This window comes from Fistularia commersonii, chromosome 12 (genome assembly GCF_037954325.1).
Source record: "Fistularia commersonii isolate RoL2024-O1a breed Wild chromosome 12, RoL_Fcom_v1.0, whole genome shotgun sequence".
Taxonomy (NCBI): domain Eukaryota; kingdom Metazoa; phylum Chordata; class Actinopteri; order Syngnathiformes; family Fistulariidae; genus Fistularia; species Fistularia commersonii.
In genome coordinates this window covers 11,525,631-11,548,492 of record NC_141295.1, presented here as the reverse complement: position 1 = coordinate 11,548,492, position 22,862 = coordinate 11,525,631, and the positions used below count along the sequence as shown (strand labels likewise).

Sequence of the window (22,862 nt, the reverse complement as noted above, 5' to 3'; positions counted from 1 at the left end):
TTATAGTCTTTATCAGTCCTACAATAGGAAAATGGCAAAGTGTAGCACAATGCTACAACAACAACAGGTTGTGTAGTGAAGAATTAATCATTATAAATTGAGAATTTTATATTTTTGAACAAAAGTAAAGGAAAAAGAGTTAGTAAACTGTAAAAATATACAGCACTATGCAGTGATATAACGTTAATATCGAGTATTAGTTTCTGAAATCAGTAATATATGTTGTCCAGACTGAGTGTGAGTTTAAAAAAAATGAAAATAAAAAAAGAGTTCAAATTACGACATGACTGTTGGAGGTATCGAGGATGAAAAACCCTCCTGAGTCTTGCATAGACCAGATTACAGAGGGCTCCTTTAATGATGAAAGCTGTTACACTTGGTTGCTGCAAATCTGGTTTTCCTGCCAGCAGTTCTACATTCTTAAATAACATTTTTTGGCAAACACTATTGCCATGGTAGCTTACCTTCCTTCTTGATTTGCCTCGAACATCGACAAAGTGCTTCCAAACTTTGCTGTGGTTAACCCAAGTAGACAGAGGAACATGTGGAAACATGTCACGGTGGTGACTTAAGGCTCATAAAATGTTCAAGTCAAGTCAGTTTTTGCAGCGCAAAATGTGAAAAACAATGCCCACATCCCCACACTCTTCTGTGTTTACAAATCTTATCAGCATATGACATCATAATGTAGTAACCATTTTAAAGCATAAAAAAATTGTGTTTATTTGCATAGTAATGTTTATAGGCATATCTACCCTTGTGTGTATGACGTTGTCTCCTAAATCCAAATAGAAATGACTGTAATTAACACAAGCAGATATTGACGGCGAGGACCGTTATAGCAATGTTTGATGGACTTTAACAGTATTTTCATTTGTGTTTATAAATAATCAGATTTCAAGACTCCATTGGATTTCATGTGGGCATTATAGTCATTTAAGCTGCCATGTGGAATTCAGACCAAGAGCAGACCTTTGGGGCAAATCCTTCAGGAAATAGTCTTCAGTTGCCCTCTGACAATGCTGCATAGTTGAGGATACATTCACACGATGCATAAAGTTGTGATACTGCAGAAAACACATACGCACAGAAAAGTTTGAGTCTTGTAGCCGAGGGCCTGTGACCCGTGCAGGGTCACAGGTGTCCCATTCAGAGCAAATCTGGCGTTCCAATCTCACATTTACCTTGGCTGACAAGGTCACTCATGTGAAGTAGAGAAATGCAGTGGTTCATAAGAGACATCCTCCATTTTCCTCAATTTTCTCATAATTTGAGGTGGAAAAGTGGCTTTTACTATCAAAGTGTTTTGATGGAGTATTAAAGTGCACTGTGTCTTCTATGTTACCTCACCGAGACACGCATCTCTCAGTCTCTCCTTCTCCTCCCGCTCCCTTTCTCCCTCTCTCTGCATCTACGCTCGCTAGTATAAATGCAGCCTCTCTTTCTGCTTTCTCTCTACTCCCCCGGTCTTACTCTCTGGTCGCCTCTACCCTCCCTCTGTTTTTTTTTCCTCCTCTTTGCCTTTCCTTCTCTTTCTCTCCCACATAAGCCTGCAGATGCGCGCGCACACACACACACACACACTCACACTCACTCACACTTTCCACTCTCCACTCTCCATTTTCACCCCTCTTCCTCTCCTTTTATTCATCGGCAGCAGCGCTGAGCATCCTCTCTCTTTCTCTCTTTCTCTCTTTCTCTCTTTCACTCTCTCTCTTGCTCTGTCTCTCTGCCTGTGGATCCCTTCACTTGACTAATTAGCCTTGAAGTGCTGTTGAAGATCATCATATTTTGCTTAGTGACCTAGCAGCAGAGTAGAGACAGATGTAGTCTATGCTTGCTGGAGACGGGGTATCTGGAACGGGGAAAGCGCTTTATCTTTCTCTGCTCACACTCCGTCTTCAGGGCTTCACGGCAGCAGAGTGGCGGAAGTGAGAGGTGGTTTTGCTTTGAAAGACACGAAGAGCTGAGACCACACTGAATCCACAGAATGGGTGTCTGCTCTTGGAGGAGATCCGCTTAGAGACCACTCATAAGGAGCACTGGTCATTGTTTGCAACAGACAGAGAATCAAGGTGAGTTTCCCCTCTTTCTTTTTTGGAGGCACTTTCCGTGCGTGCATCTGTTTCTGTGAGTGTGTGTATGAGGGAGAGAAAGATGGGGAAGAAAAGAAAAGAAGGAGAGGGACAGAGATGAAGGAGGAGGAAAAGGTGTTTGGATGGCTTCAACATGACCCACATTGTTGAGGTGCAGCATAGAACAAATTCTGCGTAAGATGTTCTCTCCTCCTGCACACACACACACACGCACGGACACATTTGTTCTTGCCATCTCTTCCGCTCTCACTCTCTCACACGCACATAAACACAAACGCATACATATGTTCATACACAGGTGTCAACTGTGTTGTACCACCTGTTGGAATGACTTCCCAGTCCAAATGTAATCATGTAATATTGAAATAATGGTCACTTGCGTGAACTTGTGCAGCAAATGACCCTGTCCATGCACACACACACACACACACACATACCTGCATTAACTTCTATCACGGCAAGAACAAATGTTCAAACATCTTAGTGAATGTGCTTCTTTTTTTTTTAAGGTTTCTGTATTTTTACAGCCCTCATATGTCATTTCTTTTTTTGTTAGAATTAGGTGCATTTGTGTGTCCATGCAAGTGTGACGGTTAGCCAACGTGTTGCCAGTGTGAGGCTTTATAATGCACATCATTGTGAAAGACACAGACAGCAACAGAAGGGACGATCAGTCACACCAGCCTTATGTCCGATCGAATATATCCGCTTTGGAAGGTGGGCAAATCTCTCAAGAAAATCCTTTGTGCGTGAATGTGTGTGGTTGTGTGTACACATTTATATCTTATCCAGATGTCCCTTGTTTGATGTATGATTAAATGTATTTCTCCCCAAAAATAGACAATTATGTATACTTCCTTCGTAGCTCTGGGCACTTAAACAACTCCAAACTATCAGCACTGATTTCGCTGGTTTTGAATTTTACTGTATCGAACCAGAAGTCAGGCATTGTATCAATGAATTTGGCTTTAAATAGAAGATGTATCAAAAGCATAGCCATTACTTACTTGAGAATAGTGGTAAATTTCCTCCAATGAGGGAGACTTTTGATACCATGGGCATAATTGTATAATCCCCAGTGTTAATAATAACACAGTGAAAAACAGTGAATCTTGTCGCACTGTGTGCTACCACTCTTCACAGTGCACATTCATAAATCAGCCCCTTTGCCTGAGGGTGTGGGTTCCAATTGCGCGTGTTAATATGTTCATATTCCATGAAGTTAATTTGTTCATCCTCGGACGTTTTCGTAATTGGCGGCCTGCCTCCTGAGATGCTATTAGTGGAACTCCTGCTGATAAAGTCGTGAGGTATAGCAGGATCTGCCAAAAGCGATTTAATTGTCAGTGATTGAAGTTAAGTTTTGAGGATATTGTTAAGCCCCTGATATGAAATCATCATAACAAACCCACAATATGTTGTATTCTATCTTGCATGTTCATGTCTAAAAGGAAAAAAATATTCAGTTTATCAATAATAAACAAAATAATATATACAAGCTTAATTTGAAAATGACCATTCCTCTTAAAAATTGTTATCCCTGATGGGAGTAGTAACTGAATCTCTGCTGATGAAATTTTCAGCTGATTAAAGAAGTTGAGGCGCCATAAGACAGTTCGGTTTGTGAAATTATTGCGTAACTGACATGTCAGTTATTAATGCTGTGCTTTATTAAAGATGTAACCAGAGTATTATACGAAAAAAAAAATACTGTGCTGCCGAGATGTTTCAATACCCTTTAGGAATCTTTGCCAGGAAAAGCACCAGGGTCCATTTTTTGTTTTGGATGGAAAGAAATTGGATACCACAATGATTTTTTTCAGTATTTCTCCATACACATTGTAGTTTGTTGGTTGAAAAATGCGAATCTTGTGCTGCATATGGCACTTTATGAGTAATAGGTGTGATATGAAGATGTGGACACTTTCCAACTTTGTGATGCAGCTTCCTCCCTTTTTTCTCATTACAAGCATTGATTGGAGAAATGGCTGACAGTGCTGCAGCGACTCGTCTTCAACCAGAAAGTAGTGAGACAACTGTCGTCAAGGAGATGAGAGAATAAGCTTGATATCTGGGATGTAAACCAAATGGTGTTTAGATGAAAGAAATGATGCTGAATAATGAGAGACTGCTGAGGGCAATTGCTTTATAATTGATCAACATAGCTGCAATCGAGATGTTTGATTTTTTTTCATATTATACACTGTCATCATGACATGAAACGGCTTGTCTTTGACCTGAAAACCAATGACCTGAAAATCATGATCCTCTCTGCCCGCCTGATATTTTACAAATCGATGACATGAGACATCAAAGGAATTAACTTTAATTCACAAAATATAGTCCCAAAATTTGGATTAATCCGTCCGCTGCCAGTAGATACACAAGCAGGGAATTAAACCAAGAATGGGCATGCTCTCAAACATAATTACCTCAGACAATTATGACACCATGGACAATAACAACAACTATTACTATTACTACTACTGAAATATGCAGTACTAGGTTAACATTTGTCTATTTTCTTTTGCCTATAATCAGTGTTGCTTGTTTGACATATGCTCTCTGCAGAGAGGCAACTAACTCTTAAGTCGTAACCAGCTGTGCATTGTGGGCAGATACCTTATTTACCTACATTTTTTTAATAAGATGTGTCATAGTATTTACAACACATTATCATTCACAATGACAGCCTGGTTGAAAAGGCAAGCTTTTTCTGTGAATGGGGTATGGGACTTTGGAAAAAAAAAAAAAAAAATCCCAAAGTTATGACACAGCAGGATGTATCTAAACTTTTCCAACATACCAACTGCTTGCATACAATCACCGTAGGCATTGCACCTAGCGAGTATTACAGTTCAGTTCAATAACTCTGGGCTGGGTCGTGAGTAAGCAGCAGGCCACACAAAAACAGAATAGAACAGCGTATGCAAGCAGTATGACAAACAAGCAAAGCAAAAACAACAGCGTGCGGTGAACAAGGCCACAGTCTACATGGGCCAAACAGTACGCAGCAGACAGATACACAAGTCGACAAGGGGTATATGTGTTGGGAAACAGTGACAGGCTGATGATATTACTCACAATGACACCATTATTAATTGATATGGAAAACAAAACATCAACTGTTGGGCCAGACCAAGAAGAGTTTTTGGAAACACTGTCCAAATGATTATCATGACAGTTGTCATGCCCACCTACCACGGGAGTAAAATATGCATAGCATCATTTGTAGTCCAATATACCATAATGGAGAACATCAAAACTCACTGGCGTGAGGTCTGTTTGGCTTCACAATAATCCAAAACACAGGATGTGAGCCTTTGAACAAGGGTTTGATAGGGAAGTTTTGAAAGCGGTGTGCTTTCTGTGCAAGAAGGTGACATCAGATTCAATCACAGTCAAGATACGCATAATTTCATATCTCTCTTCCAAGGTGGATAATGATGTCTTTTTTCCGTAGGTGAAATGCAATAATTATAATTCATGCAATAACCTAATTGCCTCCCAATTACTATTAATAATGTTGTGAACCAATGCTAATGAAAGGCTCGGCAGTAAAACTATTGCAGTGTCTGAAATTGAAATATTTTGGTCTTCCCAGGATTATGACATAAAGTCGAACCACACAGCATTATATGCCATAAAAATCGTACCAGTTGTAAAATTGCACTTGACAACAAGTGCATATATATGTCTACATATATGTCTATATACTACCAGCTACAATTTAAAATGGAATTTCATCTGCAGTGAATTCACCAAAAGAGACGGTCTCAAGCTGGGACTTGACTTGGGCATAAAGACGAGTCTCACTGAGGTCTTTCAAAACAATAACCTGGTCCCTCCTCTGTCATTCTTTGATTTTCTCCCTCATGGTTGCTTTGGGAACTGAAGCTTTTTTTTGTCAAGTTCTACCTGTTATCCCCCAGTCCTTATTATTTCCTGTTGCTGAGTCTGCTAGCTTTCACCTCATCCTCCTCACTTCTAAGGGTCTCCGAGTGCCAGCATCATGACTTTGTCTCTCTCTTACCGTGTTCTGTCAGGCTTTTGTTTTTGATCATCGCCTCTGTGTTTCCATTTCTCTTCTCCTCCTTTCAACTTCATTTCCCCTGCTCTTTTGAATTCCTACCTGTACTGTGTAGTGTCTGAGCTTGTGTGTGATCGTGTATGTGTGTGTGCGTGTGTGCATGTGTGTGGGAGCGCGTGCATATTTTATATGTTATACGCAGATTATATCTTTGTGGGGAAATCCCTGCGAATGGGCGAGTGTGTGAATGTAGGTGTGCGCTCGCAGAAAACACCTTCTTCCAACGCATTGCGTGTTAGAAAACTGCTATTCTTAAGCATTCCTACTATCTGTGAATATCCCCGCAGGAGGCACACGGTCAAATCAGAATCAAATTATTATTGAAGCAATATATTAAGATTTAAGATTAATATCCATCCACAGGACAGAAATTTCAACCTCTTCTTCCCTTTCCTTTTGTTTCAGTTATAATTTTGTGGGCTAGACAGATGTTTTTCAGCAGAAAATTAACAAATACATTGATAAACAGGAGTTTATTTTTTTATATTCTGGGGTTGTACATCAAATGAAATAGATAGTGGAGATGCACTGAAAGGCACATACTTCAAATTAAATTTGCATCTATTTAATCTCTCATATGGCCCATTTTGGTGACTCATTATCCCCTAATACTGAAGTCTAATAAGGTGACTACATTTTAGAACCTTTCAATTTTCTTTTCTCTCATGTTAGCCAAGTTAAATATTGGCTACGGCCAAAGTTATATGTTTCAAGTGTTTTAAATTTGCAAATTTTTCTTTTTACTGCTTGTTTCACTCTTAGTCTTGTGCAATTTCCCCACTGTGTGGTCTGATAAAAGGATTATCTTCTCTTGTTCGATTGTCACAGAAGCTCCGGCAAATTCTATGAATAATATTTAGCGTAGACCCATCAAAAGTTGAGGGGGAAAAAGAGTTTACAAAAGATTAAGAGTCTGCAAAAACAACCAAATCATTTTTCTCCTTACCCTCACTCCTTATGTTACCCAGTAAGCCCGCAAGAAACATATCCGTCTGACTTTTGATCCGGCAGATGATTGACAATCGGCTGTTGGTGCAAAAGAGGGAGATGAGGACCTTTCCCGAGGACAGAGGCCAGCAGAAGACCAGCACCTATATTGTGCCCTGTTTTCTTTTCGTTGAGGTAAGTGTTGCATTAAACCTGATGTATTTTGTCCCACAAATTGCCATTTTGAGTTGCAAGCAAGTGCATAGTACAGCATGTTCACATCTTATTGTGTTTGGACGTGGAGTGGCCTTTCTCTGCCTCTTGTTGGAAACTGAGCAGGTTAGAGCGGCACGGACAGAAAACTGCACACAGCCATTTGCATATGAATATTCCTTTCAGTGTTTCTAGTTCTTCACAATGAATCTTGGATTTTTTTCTCTATTATTTCAATTGTTTTCTTGTGATAGATTAACATAAGATGCTGTCAGCTGAAGAGCGGCATTGAATTAACAGGCTTTGCTTTCAGTTTACTGGCTCCCAAAATGAAGTGATGGAGTTTATTTAATCCTTGCATTTGGCTATTTATCAAAGTTGCATAGTAACAAGACAGCTTTTTTGTGCCGTGTGAAGGCCAAAACCATCGATTTCTTTGGAGCAAATACAATTTTTTTGACCGCATCCACTTTGGAATAAATACATTATTTGGTTTGAATCTATGATGCTTAGCTAAGTTAGTTAAACATAACAACAGTGAGTGCCTGAACAAACATCGAGTGTATGTCATAGGATAAAACCCATTTCAGAAACCAAGATGAATATACACGATGGCTCAGTGTCCCCTCTGTCACCGTGTTTGGAGAAGGAGGATATCTCCAGCTTGGCTCCAGTATGCACCTGGTAGGAAGAAGAGATACTGAGTTGTTTCCCATGCTTCCCTGCTGGAATGGTGGAGCTACAAGAGCAGGAGCTGTTCGGTCATGTCACAGGTGGACAGTTACTGACGCATACAACATTACCATAGCAACCCCAGCACATGAGGTGATGAGGTGACATCTTCTGATATGATCCAGAGCAAATAGCAGAGAGAATAGAGAGAATAGGACCTCATTTGGGCAAAATATGAGACAAATCAGATTTCCCTAGAGTCAGAACAAGGGTTAACTTTATTATCTGCTTTATGAGCATATCTTATATGTCTTCAAAGTACTATAAGATGAAAAGACACAGACTAGAGTTGAACGTTCTTCTTCAGATGATAGGGAAGATTTCTGAGAAGACCAGACTACATTGGACAATTTTAATGTTTATTTCCCTGTTGTCATTTAAAGGACCAGGGTATGTGATTAGAGCTGGGACTGACCAATGTTGAGGAACACTGTATCCATCTGTGTATGGGTAGACGGTTATTTGGCAAATTATTGATTATACAGTAAAGAATAGGCAAATGATACAATCAAAGTGATGTTGAGCGACAAAAGATATTGGCGTTTTTAATATACTTGCTTTTTGTACTCAAGTAAATATCCATTTTGAAGACGCCTGATGGGATTTTCAAATGAATGACACTTGTATTTGAGAGACGTTTTGCTTCCTTGAGGCCTTCTCTGGTTTGACCTGCCAAGAAATTACATTTCACATTAAGGAATAATATTCACCAGGGGGGTCCATATCTTGAGTATTTGGTTTTCTCGCAAGAAGGCCTTTGAGTTGGTGACCTTTTCACACACGAGCACCTCAGATTCTGTGTTTCTCCATTGCAGTCTTCCTGTGACTTCTCACTCTGCGTAATCCCTAAATGACCTGGTGGAGCGCTCAAGGCCTCAACTTCATTTCCTAATTAATTGGCCTAATTAAGAATGGAAACCCAATTAGCCCATGCCCCTGCTAACATGCTCCAAGCCTGGAGCTCCTCTGAGCTGCGGCAACAATAGCTTAATGAGCAGAATGAGCTGGCTTTGTTCGTCAGCTTTTGAATTTAAACAATGTGATATTGGATTTTCTTTACGGGTCAAAATATGAGAAGATTATTGTCAAGTCAAATAGCGCAGAAGCATGACTGGATGAGTCGTGAGTTCAGATTTTGAAACGAAGGATTTGGCTTAGGTGCAAAACAGAGCCATGGTCTTGAGCAAAACACGGGTCTTGTGAAAACATTTCTCATTTCAGATTTGCAATTTTCAAGAAATACTTGACACATTTCTAAGAGCGCACACAAAAAAGCACCCCACCCCTTAATCACCTAGATTTTCTTCACTCTTCATCTCCTCTGTTGCCAACTACTCATTCACAACATCCTCTTGAGATCACAATATACCTTTTTATCTGTTGTTTATGCCAGATCCAACATATCAATCCTACTTACTTTATATCTCTGCGCAACAGTATTCACCAGTGCACCTCTGTTGCAGTTGTATCCCTTTATAGCACCGATATCCCGCACTCCCTTCAGGTTCATACACAGTCTTAAAGCTTGGCTTTTTTTCCCCTCCCTTTGCTTTTGCCTATTGGCTCATTCATGGCATCCTTTTGGACTTGTTATAATGATCTTCTTTTTACAACTTTTTAAAAATTTGATGGTGTCTGTATAATATATTCAGGCTCATCTGTCTGCAATGCTCCTCCCCTTGTCCATTATTCTGTTTGACAGTCTTTCGAGTTAGAGACCATGTTTTTTTCACAATATAGATACTAAACATCACTCAACACTGGAACACATTCCCATGTATAATTATGTCTCTTTCACCACTGAACTCTCTATTATTGCCCTTTGCTTGTATTGCCTTTTCCATTGCTCCATCCTCCACAGCTTTGCCATGCACTCCCTCCACCCTCATTTTCTTTTTCCTCCCTGTTCCTGGCATCATCTTCCTCACAGGCGTGCAGAGCTTATCTTCAGTCACCCTTGTCCTCTCGCTCACCCTCTATTCCCAACTGAAAGGTGGCATACACAGGGCTGGCTAAGAGCAAGTACTGGTCTTTTTTGTTGTTTCTTTTGCATTTACTTCTTAATTGCACCTCTCACCGGGGTTGTGACTGTGGCTTTTTATGGCCAGAGGTTCTAATAAATATATGTGGTTTTGACATTAATCGCGGCATATACACCTAAATGAATGACTCTGGGTGTCAGTAGTTTAATAAAGGGCCTTTTATGTTCAGCCCCCTCTGCCGAGGTAACACTGAAGCAGCTTGCTGTGGCACAGCTCCCCCCGGAGGGCCCTCACTCCTTTGTTGTTACTTTGCATCTCATTACCCATTTCTTTTTAATTCGTAGGGCTAGCCTTATCCTCTTCCCCTCTTGTGATGTTATGATTCCCATGTTTCTTCTCTCTTGTCCTCACTATCTGGCCTGCTAAATTCACTGCCTGCTGCCCTTTCTGTCACATGTGTAATGATAGCCTCCTTCCCTCTTGCCTCTCATCTGAAGGCTTGTTTGCAGAATCAGACTTTGACAACAGTATATCTATGGCTCTCAAGCTTTGAAATATCTTCTAGGTCACTCTCATAATCTTCATTTATCCTCTTGTCTTTGTCCTATAAAAATGTGTAAACTAGTGTTGCTATCTATACAATGCCAATTTTAGATGCAGAGCAAGGAAAACTTGACATTGATTTCAGCCCGACTCTCTCCATCTTTCCTTTTTTTTTCTTCATTTTTCATTTCATGTATTTGTGCCACAGCTCAGGCATCACTGCCGTCTTGTTGCAAAACCACACAAGAGACTGGTCAAAGGCCCTGGCAGAGGCGCAGCTTCAAAAAACCTTCTTTAAAAAGTAATTTTGATACAACTGATTCCTGACTAGCTTTAGATACTAGTGGATGAGAGACGCTTGTGAGCTGGTGTGATGTTGCCTCCACAAACATACTTTGAATATCTGTAACGAAGCTTGGTTTCATGCCGTTCAGAGGGACAGCGAATGAATATCCAGATTACAGCTTGTAAGCTTGAGTCATTTTAGCCGCAACTGTAAGATAAGATGTCCATTACTGCTAACTGATAGTGAATGTACAGCAGCCACTGGTTTCTTGTCAGTGTGTTTCCTGGCTCTCCATCTTTACTTTTCAGCCTCAGTTGGAAAGTCAGGGCAGCAAGGCATCTTTTCCTTGGCTCTTTTTTTAATATCTTGTTGGCTCCATCCTCTTGTGGAACACTTGACTTGTATCAAATTAAACAGACTGGTGAACATCGGGCCACATTTTTCATGATCTGTGCCGAAGGCTCTCTCTAATGTGCTGGCTCATATCCCCAAGCTCCTCACAGATTCCCTGATTTGTAAATTCTAAGTAATTTGTGCTTATTTACCTTTTTTTTTTTTCTTTCATCGTGCCACTTTTTAAAATTATTTCGAACAAAAAGAATGCTTTTAATGGAAAGCCATTGCTCAGAAGAAGAGATGAAACACTACTCTCCTCTGTCCCGAAAGCAATTACCACTGTTTTTCTTCCTGATGTACGCTTTAGTTTGTTGGCATGATAGGGCTAGTGTCCCTCTGAAGCTAGGGTCGAATAGTGTGATGTTCTCAAAAACAAACAAATCGGAGAAACAAGATGATTGGTGAGGGGGTGGAAGATGTCAATACAACAGTGCTTTGACATACAAGTCAAATATTCCCTTTTTTTCTCCCAGTAGTTGAAGTTCTTTTTTCTCGCCTCCCTAAGTGGACCTTTTTATTGTAACCATGACAACAAAAGTCTATGTCTTTTTCATTATTAGGATGTGGTATTTTTAGAGCTTGATGATAGGCTAAATGTCAGGATATCATTACTTATGCAGCTTTGAATCTACAATTTGAATAATATGATGTGGAGGTGGGTGTACGTATGTGTTTGTGCTCCGTGCATGAACATGTGTGTCTACTACCTCACAACAAACAAATTTAGGATTTGAAAAATTTCTTTGGTTTCTATGTTTTATTTTTTGCCAGCCTTCATACATTTTTATCTTTGCACTGTTTGGTGCATGTTCGCATTTTGCGCCAGCTGAGAAGGTGTGCATGTATGTGCCTGTGTGTGTCTGAAAAATCTTCCCTGTTTATGGTTGTTTATCTTATGATGAAGTAAAGCTCTAGTGCCAAGTACACGGGTCAGATACAGTCACCTTATATGTTGACAGGATGTGTTACTGTCAGAACAGGCACGGCCTCTGGCATCATTCCCTGCTTTGGTTCAAATGTTGCAAAGTTCATGTTGATCCAATAATGCATATCCTCCAAATTGTCCTCTACAACAAAGCAACATCCCCTCTGCATGTGCTTACTCCTGACATAGTCCCTGCTGTTTGTGATACTGTATGAGTACATCCACCATCGCAAGGCAACGCGTACTGTTTGCCCTTCTCGAAGGAAGTTTTATTCCAAACAGCTTTACTTGAGCCAAGACCCTGGTTCGGCCAAAAAGACTGTGCCTCCCAGTTTCCCCGTAAGCAAGCAATAAATAAGCCTTCTCAATCACTTTGTTTATGTTCCTTTTCAATCTTCTACCCATTTGTCGTTGTATAAAAGCTTGTGGACATGGACAAATTATTATTAATGCCATTAATTTGCATATCGGAATGAAATAAGTAGCTCAGCACCAATGTTCCCTCTAAGCTGCGCAACTGCGCAAATGCGCACAAGAAAACCTGGTTTGAAAAATTCCTAAGAATTCCTAAGAAAACCTATCCAGGTTTTCTTGTGCTTTTTATTTGCAGTGCGCAAGCAAACCTGGATAGGTGTTCTTGTGCACTGCAAATGAATTAGATATATAACATTTTTTTCCTGTATCCTTTCACTGTGTAACTCAGTGAGTGACGGTCTAACCAATCAGATGATACGATGCACTGATGCTACGCAGATAATCACGGCATTGACAGTATTTGTGCACGTGCTCTGCCATTACATGCTACTTAACAATAATCACAGTCTTGTGGGGTTAAGTGATGCTAATGCTAACATGCTAACCCCTTATCATGGCGACACAAGCAGTGAATGTGATACGTCCACTCACCAAACCAAAGTAAAAAAGAAATGTGGCACTTTTAAGTTGGAATGGCTGTCAGAGTATGTGCAAACTAGAAGAACAAGCGGTGAAACTTGGTGAGATTTTTTTTCTTTTTCGAGTGAGAAAGGTCTGCTCTGCCAAACATGCAGCAAAGCTAAAGTAGTAAGCGAGTTTTCTGATGGAAAAATATGGAAGACTAAATGGAAGCTATGATCCTTGGTGGGATACTGATGTGTGTCCACAGCATGCACATCTAATGTTGCCCACAGAGGTCCTCAGTGTGCTCAGCGAGGTTGTCTGTATGCCCCGACATATGAAAAATTAGAAGGGACATTGCTCAGCACCCTTTATTATCATGATCTACTGTTATTATGATCTGTTGTTGTTGTTCTTGTTGATACTATGTTGCTCAGAAGCAAAATATGCATCACAAGCGGGCTATTTCAAAGGTGTTGGTGTGTTAACAAGCATCATATTGTCAAAAATGGTCATATTTCCAGCACATTTCAGGATGATATTAAACTCAGACTAGTCAGATCTACTCATTCAACTGCTTATTTTTCTTTTTTTCTACTCATTATTTATTTTTTTATGCCTTTAATAATCCCCTATTGTTAATTTTTGAAGGCAAAGAACATCAACTTCCTTGATATGGTGGTATTGGGCTGTTTTGTCATTCCTATTGCTCAGTGCCTAGCAGGCACATCAAACAGAGACTCGGATTTATCAGTATACTCAGGTGGGTAACTCGCTTTGTTTAGAAACATATATAAACGGGAAGCATGATAGCATTCTCGCTTGAAGCCTATGATTCATTCTTTCGGGTATCATTTTATCCCTGTATATACCGTGGTCACATAACAGCTAATTCTAACGTTATTTTCTCTGTAGTTTAACCCTCATTATCTCAAGAATAACACCTGTCTGACTTTCTTCGTGCTGGGATTTCTCAACATTCTCCAAGGGAACCCTTGTCAACTGGCCCAAGTGCTACCACTTTTGGTATGGAAATATCTTAGACCCTGCACATTACAGCGTAGCTCCTTATAATATTACAATATTGAATACTGTGGGCCACAGCACTGAAGCCAAATTATCTTCTCAAAAATAAGAATGTGACATCCTCTCTGAAAAAGTTTTTTTTTTTTAATTGAATTCTACGTGTAAGATACCATCTCATCCCTCACTTCCTTTCTTTCTCCCGGAGCCTGATGTAATTATAGGATTCTGGATGCAGACTGACTCTCCATGCTGCTAGTGCTGCATGTTGCTCTGAATTAGGTCAGATAAATGCTTAAACTGTAGCAGAATTCTGATTAAAAAATCAAGATATTCACAGTGTATGAAATTGGCACTCATTCTGGCTCAGTAACCGATTCCATCACAGTACTTTTTTTGTTACAGCGATTTATTTTTCCTTAGCTTTAAAAAAATGACCCTGACAATTTGAGGATGAGGAAATTGTAAGTTGTACCATTGTAATTGTAAGAGCTTTGGCTCAGAAACTGAAATTTTCCTGTTGGGTTTTATTTAATGTACATGTTGGCTTATGTGTGCCTGCAATGTAATTGTTTCTTTGTGTTTTCAAACTGTACATGTATGTTATCTGTGGATATAGCTACCGAACTACTGAACCATGTCTACTTCTCAGCCATGGCAGTCTGGTTGTGATAAAGGAAGAGAGCGAGGAAGTGAGGATGAGAAACACTGAGTACGAGTAGTTGTGAATTTAAAATCTGTTGACAGCACAAATTATTGAGAGCTTTGACAAAATAGAACCCCGGAAAGGATATGCAAAAAAAAAAAAAAAAAGCTTGATGTTGAATTATTGAGAATAGAAAAATGGATTCCAAATAAACAAGGCATGCTGATAAACATCCAGCCCCGTTAATCAGATAATCACGATAGGTGGAGAGGGAAGGAGAGAAAAGGGGGCTAAGGATGCTAGAAAAGATGAATGCCTGCTTTGATGCTCTGGCTTTCCCATGTCCCTCTCTGCATTTTACCCCTTCTCTCCAGTTCACACTCTTCCACTCACTCACATATCCTCAGTTACCTTATCAGCTTTGCTTCCCTTTTTTATTTTGTAGTGTCTCTGCCATGTCTCTCCGTTTCATTTTCCTGCTGTAAGCTCAGCTTTGCCCTGACGCACTTTTTGACACACTAATGTCTCATTTACCATCTAATCCGGCTATTCATCCCGTCCGACTTTGCCCTCTGCTCTTCCCTGTCCTCTATAAGCTTCTCAGATTTGCCCACTGCTTTATCACTCCATCTCATCCGTTTTACACTTGTCTTGCTTATTGTGTTGCAATACAATCGAGTGGCACCAGGAGGCAGTCAAGCCCATTCATTTATTTATAACCCCTATGATTATATGACTTGCATCAGGGAATATTCAGGCTGGTATTTTATCTTGATTTATCTTGATCTGGAAGTTGGTATGTAAGGGTCCTGCATGATTTTGTTTTTCTCAGTGGTGTATTTTTACACAGAATCGTAGACCATGCCTCATCTGTTTTTCATTGCTCATCATAGAAATCCTTTGAAATATTCACCGGCTTGTGTCACGTGGCCAGGCGATAAGATGAGCTCATTTGGAAAAACCTGAACAGAGGTGTAACAGCGTCATACTGAGCTAATTCACAGACCGGATGGTGCTAAAGACTGAGGAGAGTAGCAGTGTGGCCAAGTGATACCGTGGGTCACATTGCATCATCTTTTGGGCATAAAATTGATTATTATGTAGTTTTTTCACTGGTTAAGAATTTTAAAAAATGTCCTCAACAAAATATAATGAGCATCTCTGAGTTTAACTCCATGCTGTATCATCAGCACCTTCGCTATCTTCTCAAAGAACACCAAGATGTTATTTATTTATCTAAACCAATCTGAAATACAGCATGATTGGTCACAATTGTGATGGAGACTTAACGTGACAGTGTAGCGAAATGGCACACATAAAGTTGCCTAAATAACGACCATAAAGTAATAATAAAGCTTGCTCTTATGGTGAATCTATAGGACCTAAAATTTGAGGAGCAATGAGTGACTGACATAATGTTTCATTTGCCTTTTTTTTCATTTGCCTTTTTCACACACATGTTGATTATTTTGATCAATGCCTGACAAACCAGAAGTAACCCTCATTGGGGTTGACATGAGTGTTCTCGCTGCAGGGAGCTGTCACCGTAGCACACGGCCTCCTATGTCCACTTACTCACACCTGCTGTGAACATGTTTGACTTTGTCAGTTGACTTTTGTGCCATCTGGCTCCTTCACACCCCTGTCAAGACGACATGCCCCACGAGCTCACAGCTTGGGCTCCAGAGACATGCATCCTTTACCCATGATATATTCTGACATTTTATTTCCGACATGTTTGGCTAAACGGCTATTAGTGGGAAGATATTCTTTTATCCGTTTCCATCATATCACTGCCATTCTAGTGTTTTAGACTTCTTTGCTCTTGCTACCTTTGAAGTTTGGAGGTAGGCTCATTAAGCTGTAATTACACAGCATGATAAACCCTTTTATTTTGTCAGCCAGAATGGGGTCATCTTCTAAAATATGCCCTGGCTGGTAACATATGATTGTGGCCTCATTTATGCAGGCGGAATGGCCATTTACATGAAGATGATTTGAACTGGAAGAATGGAATCTGCACTCTGTTAATTTCCAGAACCTGTTGATGTTCTTGCAGCAGATTGTGTTTTTTCTTTGTTGGTTGTCACCAATAAATCTACATATTCTCCCAGACCATGTCAAGGCCAAATATGCCAAAGTAGCAATTTGTGGGGCTTTGAAAGCCATGCCGCACATGCATAGACCTCTTTTAGTTATTCCTGGAAACACGCTTTTGAATTATTATGTCTGGAGACAAGCCGTTATCCTCTGCTGATTTCATGGGGAAAAAATAAGATTTGCTGAGAGATGAGATTATGAACATGATAAGAAATTGCTATTTGACCCTCTGCGAGGTTAATTTCAAACATTCAAATCTCTTGTGATGAGCAAGAGTAGAAGAAAGCCCAGTGCAAGTGTCCTCTTTACTATGAAAGTATAAATAAGGATTTTTCTTCCTTTTTCAAGAACCGCACACTCAAACTCATTGCTCACACTAAATCTCTTGTTCGGCTTCCACATCGAGCAATGGCAGCGCTCCTAAAATAACAATAGGAGCGTAACATAACAAAGCCCCCCCCAAAAATCGTGTTTAATATAAGTCCCAGTGGGGTTTCAGTGCAAAGTAATGGCTCCTATTTTCATAACCCTAAAACAGTCTTTAACAGTGCACCGAGAAACAGTATCACCTAATTATTTGACAGAGATGTACCTATGATGCCCTAGCAAATAAATTTAGAAAGAATCTGCTAACATAAGACAGACATCTTTGATTAATGCAATCCGTCGAACATAACATCAGACAAACAAAGATTAATTACCTCACCGAGGTGGAGGTGGGGGAGGGGGCGTAGAAAACATTTAATTTGCTGATATAGTCTGAAGAGACAGCTGTTAATTACAGATGTACACTGTGATGATCAGTTAGACAGGCTGGAACTGAGAAAAGAAATTTAACCTGGCAGATTTGGACAATCAGCTTTTTTTCTGCTATCATTTATTGCCCAACAATGAAATAGTATAGGCTAACTATTAAGGATTATATACGATACACAACACATCAATTCTTCCTTTGGCTTCCTGCACAGCATCATTCAAGTCCAAATGCCATCAGAGAAAGTGCCTTCAGACATTTCTCTCATCCAGAGAACTCAAATTGCAGTTTGGATTTGACGGATGTTAATTACTCATGATGCTTTAACCCCCCAGAACATATAGAAGCATATTCTAGTTGATTTAATGGTTTGTACCAGTCCCGGGGGGATGCCTGAATACTAACATACTACTGATTTTTGAGAATATGCTCTAAGTCTCCTTGAGCGAGGTGTCAGGGTTTGTGAAACTGACAGCTGTGACAGGGTGAGCGGGTCTATGAAAAATGTCACAGCTGAGATGAAAATCAAACCGACCCAATTCATATGTAGAAACAGACACTTACAAGCCAAAGAGTTGATTTTGCTTAGTGGAGCATGAGCAAGTTATGATAATATACTGATAAAATCTAAATAAATGAATAAATAGGGTGTCCGCATGTTACCATCTGGTCTAGTGGCAAATCTGGTTAAATTTTAGTGTATCGTGTTCATGGCTGTGTTGTTTAGTGGGATGGCATGAGATTAAGCAGCTGTAAGTTCATTCAGTAGAGAAGAGCACTTATCCTGGCTAAGATCACCCATTTCCCCCCATTCTTTTCAGCCCCTGTAGCCACTTTGTTAAACCACAGCTCGATCTTGTTTTTATCCAGCAGTTTTGTCTAATCTACAGGCCTGTAGACTAGAGACAAACTGTGACACAAACGGGATACCAAATAGCTGGATGGTGTCCAAATAAATTCTAGATGAATAATGGAAAAATAAATTTCATCATAACTCCATGAATAAAGCCCCTCAGACCCTTGAGCTTGCAGTTCACTCCCCCTTGCTCCACCTCGATATGGTAAGCTGAGCACATTTTAATTTGCATCAACTGTACCCAAGATTGTGTACGTAATCTCAAAATGTACATCAAAGAGGTTTCTCTGATGTCTACCTTGACACCTCGAGGCAGTAGTCAAATGAATTCCCGGGCTAAACAGGCAGTGAAGATTTCTTATCATGGCAGAATTATGTCAGCTGTCTTGACCCCCCATGACCCGACTGCCGTCTTAGTCTGTCAGAAGCTTCATGCTGTATTTGCACACACATGCTTTAGAAATGTTTTTCATGCAAATGGGTAGTCCAAGGTGACTTGAACAGGATGTGTGTCTCAATGCTAATTAGAAGCCATCAACTTGAAGTTGTTTTGACCTTTATGAATATTAATGCAGAATGAGAAAGGTGCTGAGCACAGGGTCATGGATGTGTATTCGAATTGAAGGGAATGGAACGACAAACCTTTGATTAATTTGAATTATTTTTCATGATGTACTAAATCCAGAGAAATTAACATACTGGAAAATGATGGAACAGTCTTGGCATATACATTCGATTTGACTACAAATCTGTTTTCTCATTATATGCATCCCTGCCATCACCTTTGTCTTAATGTTTTTTATTAAAACGTAATATTTTTCTCTAAAAAGTAAATACATCTATTACAACTTTAATAAAATCAATCACACTATATTACATTGTAGTTGCCGTGTTAGTTAAGCAATGTGCAATTTTAGTGTCAGTTAAAGCACTGGCCCAATTGCAAATGATTATGCTACACTATTGCACCAACAAAACAGCACACTGTTATTATGTTATACTAGTGCAATAAAATCATCATCATCATCACTGCCTGGAGCCAGGTGGCTGTGGCGCCTGACTGAGAAGTCAAGCCAGTTATCCCTCTGCCCAGCAATGTAATCTATCTCTTCCCTTGGGAACTTCCCCAAAGCAACGCAGTTCCTATATCACTGCGGACAGTGCATTGATCCGTCCATAAAGTTAACATTCCATTCTACCCTTCCTCGTGAGCAAGACCCTTGAGGCCAAAGCTTTTTAACAACCCTTATGGGGTTACTCCACAGAACAGTAACCTCTGACATGAGGCCCTGGCCAATTCACACTAAGCACCCATCCTCTCCAGTGTCCGCATGAGGTCATATGGTGACCACAGGATATGGTCCTGTGGGAAGAGAAGAGACGATCCTCAGGTCCCCTGTACTGGACATCCCCCTCTCCCCGGCATTGTGCCTAGAAATCCTGTCCGTGAAGATCAGAGACACAACTGGTGGCAAAGGGCAGTCCTGGTGGAGCCCAGCCAGCGCACCACCGGAAACGTGTTTGGGGTTGTGCCAAGAACGGGGACACAGCTCTCGCAACATTTGTTCAGAGATCAGATGGCTTGTTACACGGCGCATGTGACCCTGTGGGTGGTGAGTGCACAGAGTGATTGCCACAGATTGTTGTTTGTGCCAAATGTCCAAATGAGCCCCGTGTGCCAAGGCTTTTGCCACAGAGCTTCCCCTCCAACCCTAACAACAAACAACTCCCAGTTCTCCCCAAAGCACCAGTGAGGTGGGCGGTTTTGGATATTTCTCAGTCTTTCTCATCTGGGACTCTTCAGAGACCCTTCGAGATGCTAATCTTATAGACAGCAATACTTCGAGGATCATTGGGACATACAAATTCCTCAAATACAAATAAATGACAGTATTATCATACCATTGATTGGCACAAACTTGCAAATCACCTGAAGAAGCAAAAAAGAGTAAGCGTATACTTCTCTGGTAGCTTGGGTGAACAGTGTGTCAGTGTAATGTGAATTGTATGGACACATAAAATTAGCTTAATAATATAATGATTGAGCACATAGCTGAGATATAATATACAGTAACGCTTTGATTTGTATATATGTTGTTTCATGTCTGGAGACAAGCCCTGTGCTTGTGAACCTAACATTGTACCAGTTGGATACAACTCTGGTGACAATTCACAAACAACAAACATTTGATGCTTAATCCAGACTTCTCAGTGGCTTGATGAGAGCAGAACTTGATGATGTCATTTTGTACCACTGGTTTGACCCCCCTCCCCACACAGATACACACACACACACACACACACATACACACACACACACATCAACCAAGGCCCAAATCTGCCTGTTGCTGTCAGGATGTTTTCCATCATTTTACAGACCCATTTGTTGGGCCTCTCATATTGTAGTATGATCAATAGGCTCTGCAGCCTTTATGTTTATGCAGGATAAAAGCAGGTGGAAACTCTTAAACATACAATGAAAGATCTTTGAGAGACTGTCGAGTGTTCATATTTGTTCAAACTTTGATGGATGCTTGTACATAGTCTCCCTCGCACATTTTCCTCCTACCTTTCCCACACCTCTCTCCCTCGCGTCCTCCCTCAAGCCTTCTGTAGTTGAGCGAGAAAAGAAGCATGCATGATGCACACAAACACAGCAAGCCCATGTCAGAGTTCCTCTGCAGACACGGCAATGAACTTGTATGCCTACAGATATATTCACGCATACAGTGTAAGGAAACACACATCGGGACACCTACGCAGTCAAGCAAATACACAGCTCACATAAATGGAAACAAACGTGAAAAGAGGATGGGAGAAAAGAGATGTCTGCTATTTTTGGCCTTAATATAAACTACAGGCTGGAGGTGATTGCTCTTTGCCAACATGTGTCTCCGTGTCCCTCATAATTCTGCTTTTAAAGTCCTCCGGGTAAATGCTTTTTCACTGAATATATTATCTCTCCAGCATGACTCACTGGGGACACTGAGTACAAAAACGGCAATTTTCATAAACAAGTCATACTACGTTACGTCTGCACAGGGCAACTGGAATGCACAATTTCCTTTTTTAGTCATACATGAAATTGTTATAGTTACCACAGGAGTAACTGCAGGAGTTTGAATTCTTTTCAACAGTCAGCCAACAGCCATTAGTGTTTCATTGTCTAATAAGTATTCCCTTTAGCAGGTATTTCCCTCTCTCCATGGAACTACGCAAATGTTCAGTTGACATGATATATAAAAGAAAACACCACTTGCTCTGTGTTCTACGCCTGGCCTTACAATGTATTTCACAAGAAAAGTCTTGTTATCTTTGTCATTTAAAAGCACCATCAGATGATACGATCGGGAAATGTTGAGTTTCATCAGCAGTAACCTAACACGATTTCTATACAACTCAGTGTGAAATGAGGAAAAAGCAGCTATCTGAGAGTACAAACAGAGACACCCGCAAGAGATTAAACTTCAAACCGCAGAGATTCAGCCAGAAGCGCTGAGATCTGAACGCATCTGATCACATGCCTCTTTGAGCTAAGAGGGCCGTCTGGGCTGCCCCACTGTCAGAGAGACATCACCACATCAAGCTCAGAGGTGGGTCATGCATATTTTGGCCACATCCTGAAGATAGTCCATCTCAGCTGTGAATCATTTCGACATTGGGATGAATCTGGCTCTCTGAATGCACAGTGGTACTGTATGATTAAAGTGGACATCCCTAAAAGTGCCTAATGTCATATCGAGACATTGCATCTTCAAGACACATAGAAGAGTACAACTCGGAGTAAGTATTCCTTACAATTACCCTTTAAGGACAAGGCTCAATGGTCTAGAACCAACAATTTTCAGAATGGGTTATAGGTCGTCTCAGTCATTCAAAGAACGCGCATCGTTAATGATGTCTGGATTTCGTTGTTTCCCTCAAAAGGATTAGATACTTGCAACCTCCCTGTCCACTCAGGCACTGTCTTAAGGAAAAAAAATATCTCCTCCTGATTAGCTGGCAGTCATCCTCTTGTCCATAAGAGAATGGTGAACATTGTATCATGCATAATAGGGAATTGCTGTGTTTGTTGATTTGTCTTATTTTTTCACCATCTGCATAGTTGGATTTAAGCTACATCACCAGCATGCCTTTGTCCCTTGAACGCAGTCTTCGTAAATGTTACATGACACATTTTAACACAAATCAGAAACATGCAAACTTGAACCACCATTGTTTTCCAGTTACAGGAGGTTGTTCCACAAACCTATATTCTATTCGGCTTTCCCTGGTTGTCAACTCAGACACACACTGACACCTCCTCCGAGGCTGAAGTCAAGCTGCAGTTACATGCATCCCTTCTGTGAACCTTGTCAGACACTGGTAATGACAATTAGATCCCAAGGGTGCATGGAAAACCAATTCTGAAAAGAGT

General features: G+C 40.4%; 1 protein-coding gene across 5 annotated transcripts in view; it reads left to right on the top strand.

The window, feature by feature from the left end:
* The window catches only part of LOC147228818 (phospholipid phosphatase-related protein type 5-like), a 57,200-nt gene that overhangs the window by 8,275 nt on the left and 26,063 nt on the right, over window positions 1-22,862 (top strand). For 4 of the 5 annotated variants that reach the window (XM_086157106.1, XM_086157104.1, XM_086157102.1 and 1 more), the window contains exons 1-2: window positions 1,480-2,075; window positions 7,198-7,308. In XM_086157106.1, the coding sequence (XP_086013232.1) occupies window positions 7,198-7,308 (111 nt within the window). In that variant the 5' untranslated portion in view covers window positions 1,480-2,075. Of the gene's footprint in view, window positions 1-1,479; window positions 2,076-7,197; window positions 7,309-22,862 lie in introns of those variants that run through there. The other variant, XM_086157103.1, reaches the window with a different exon arrangement.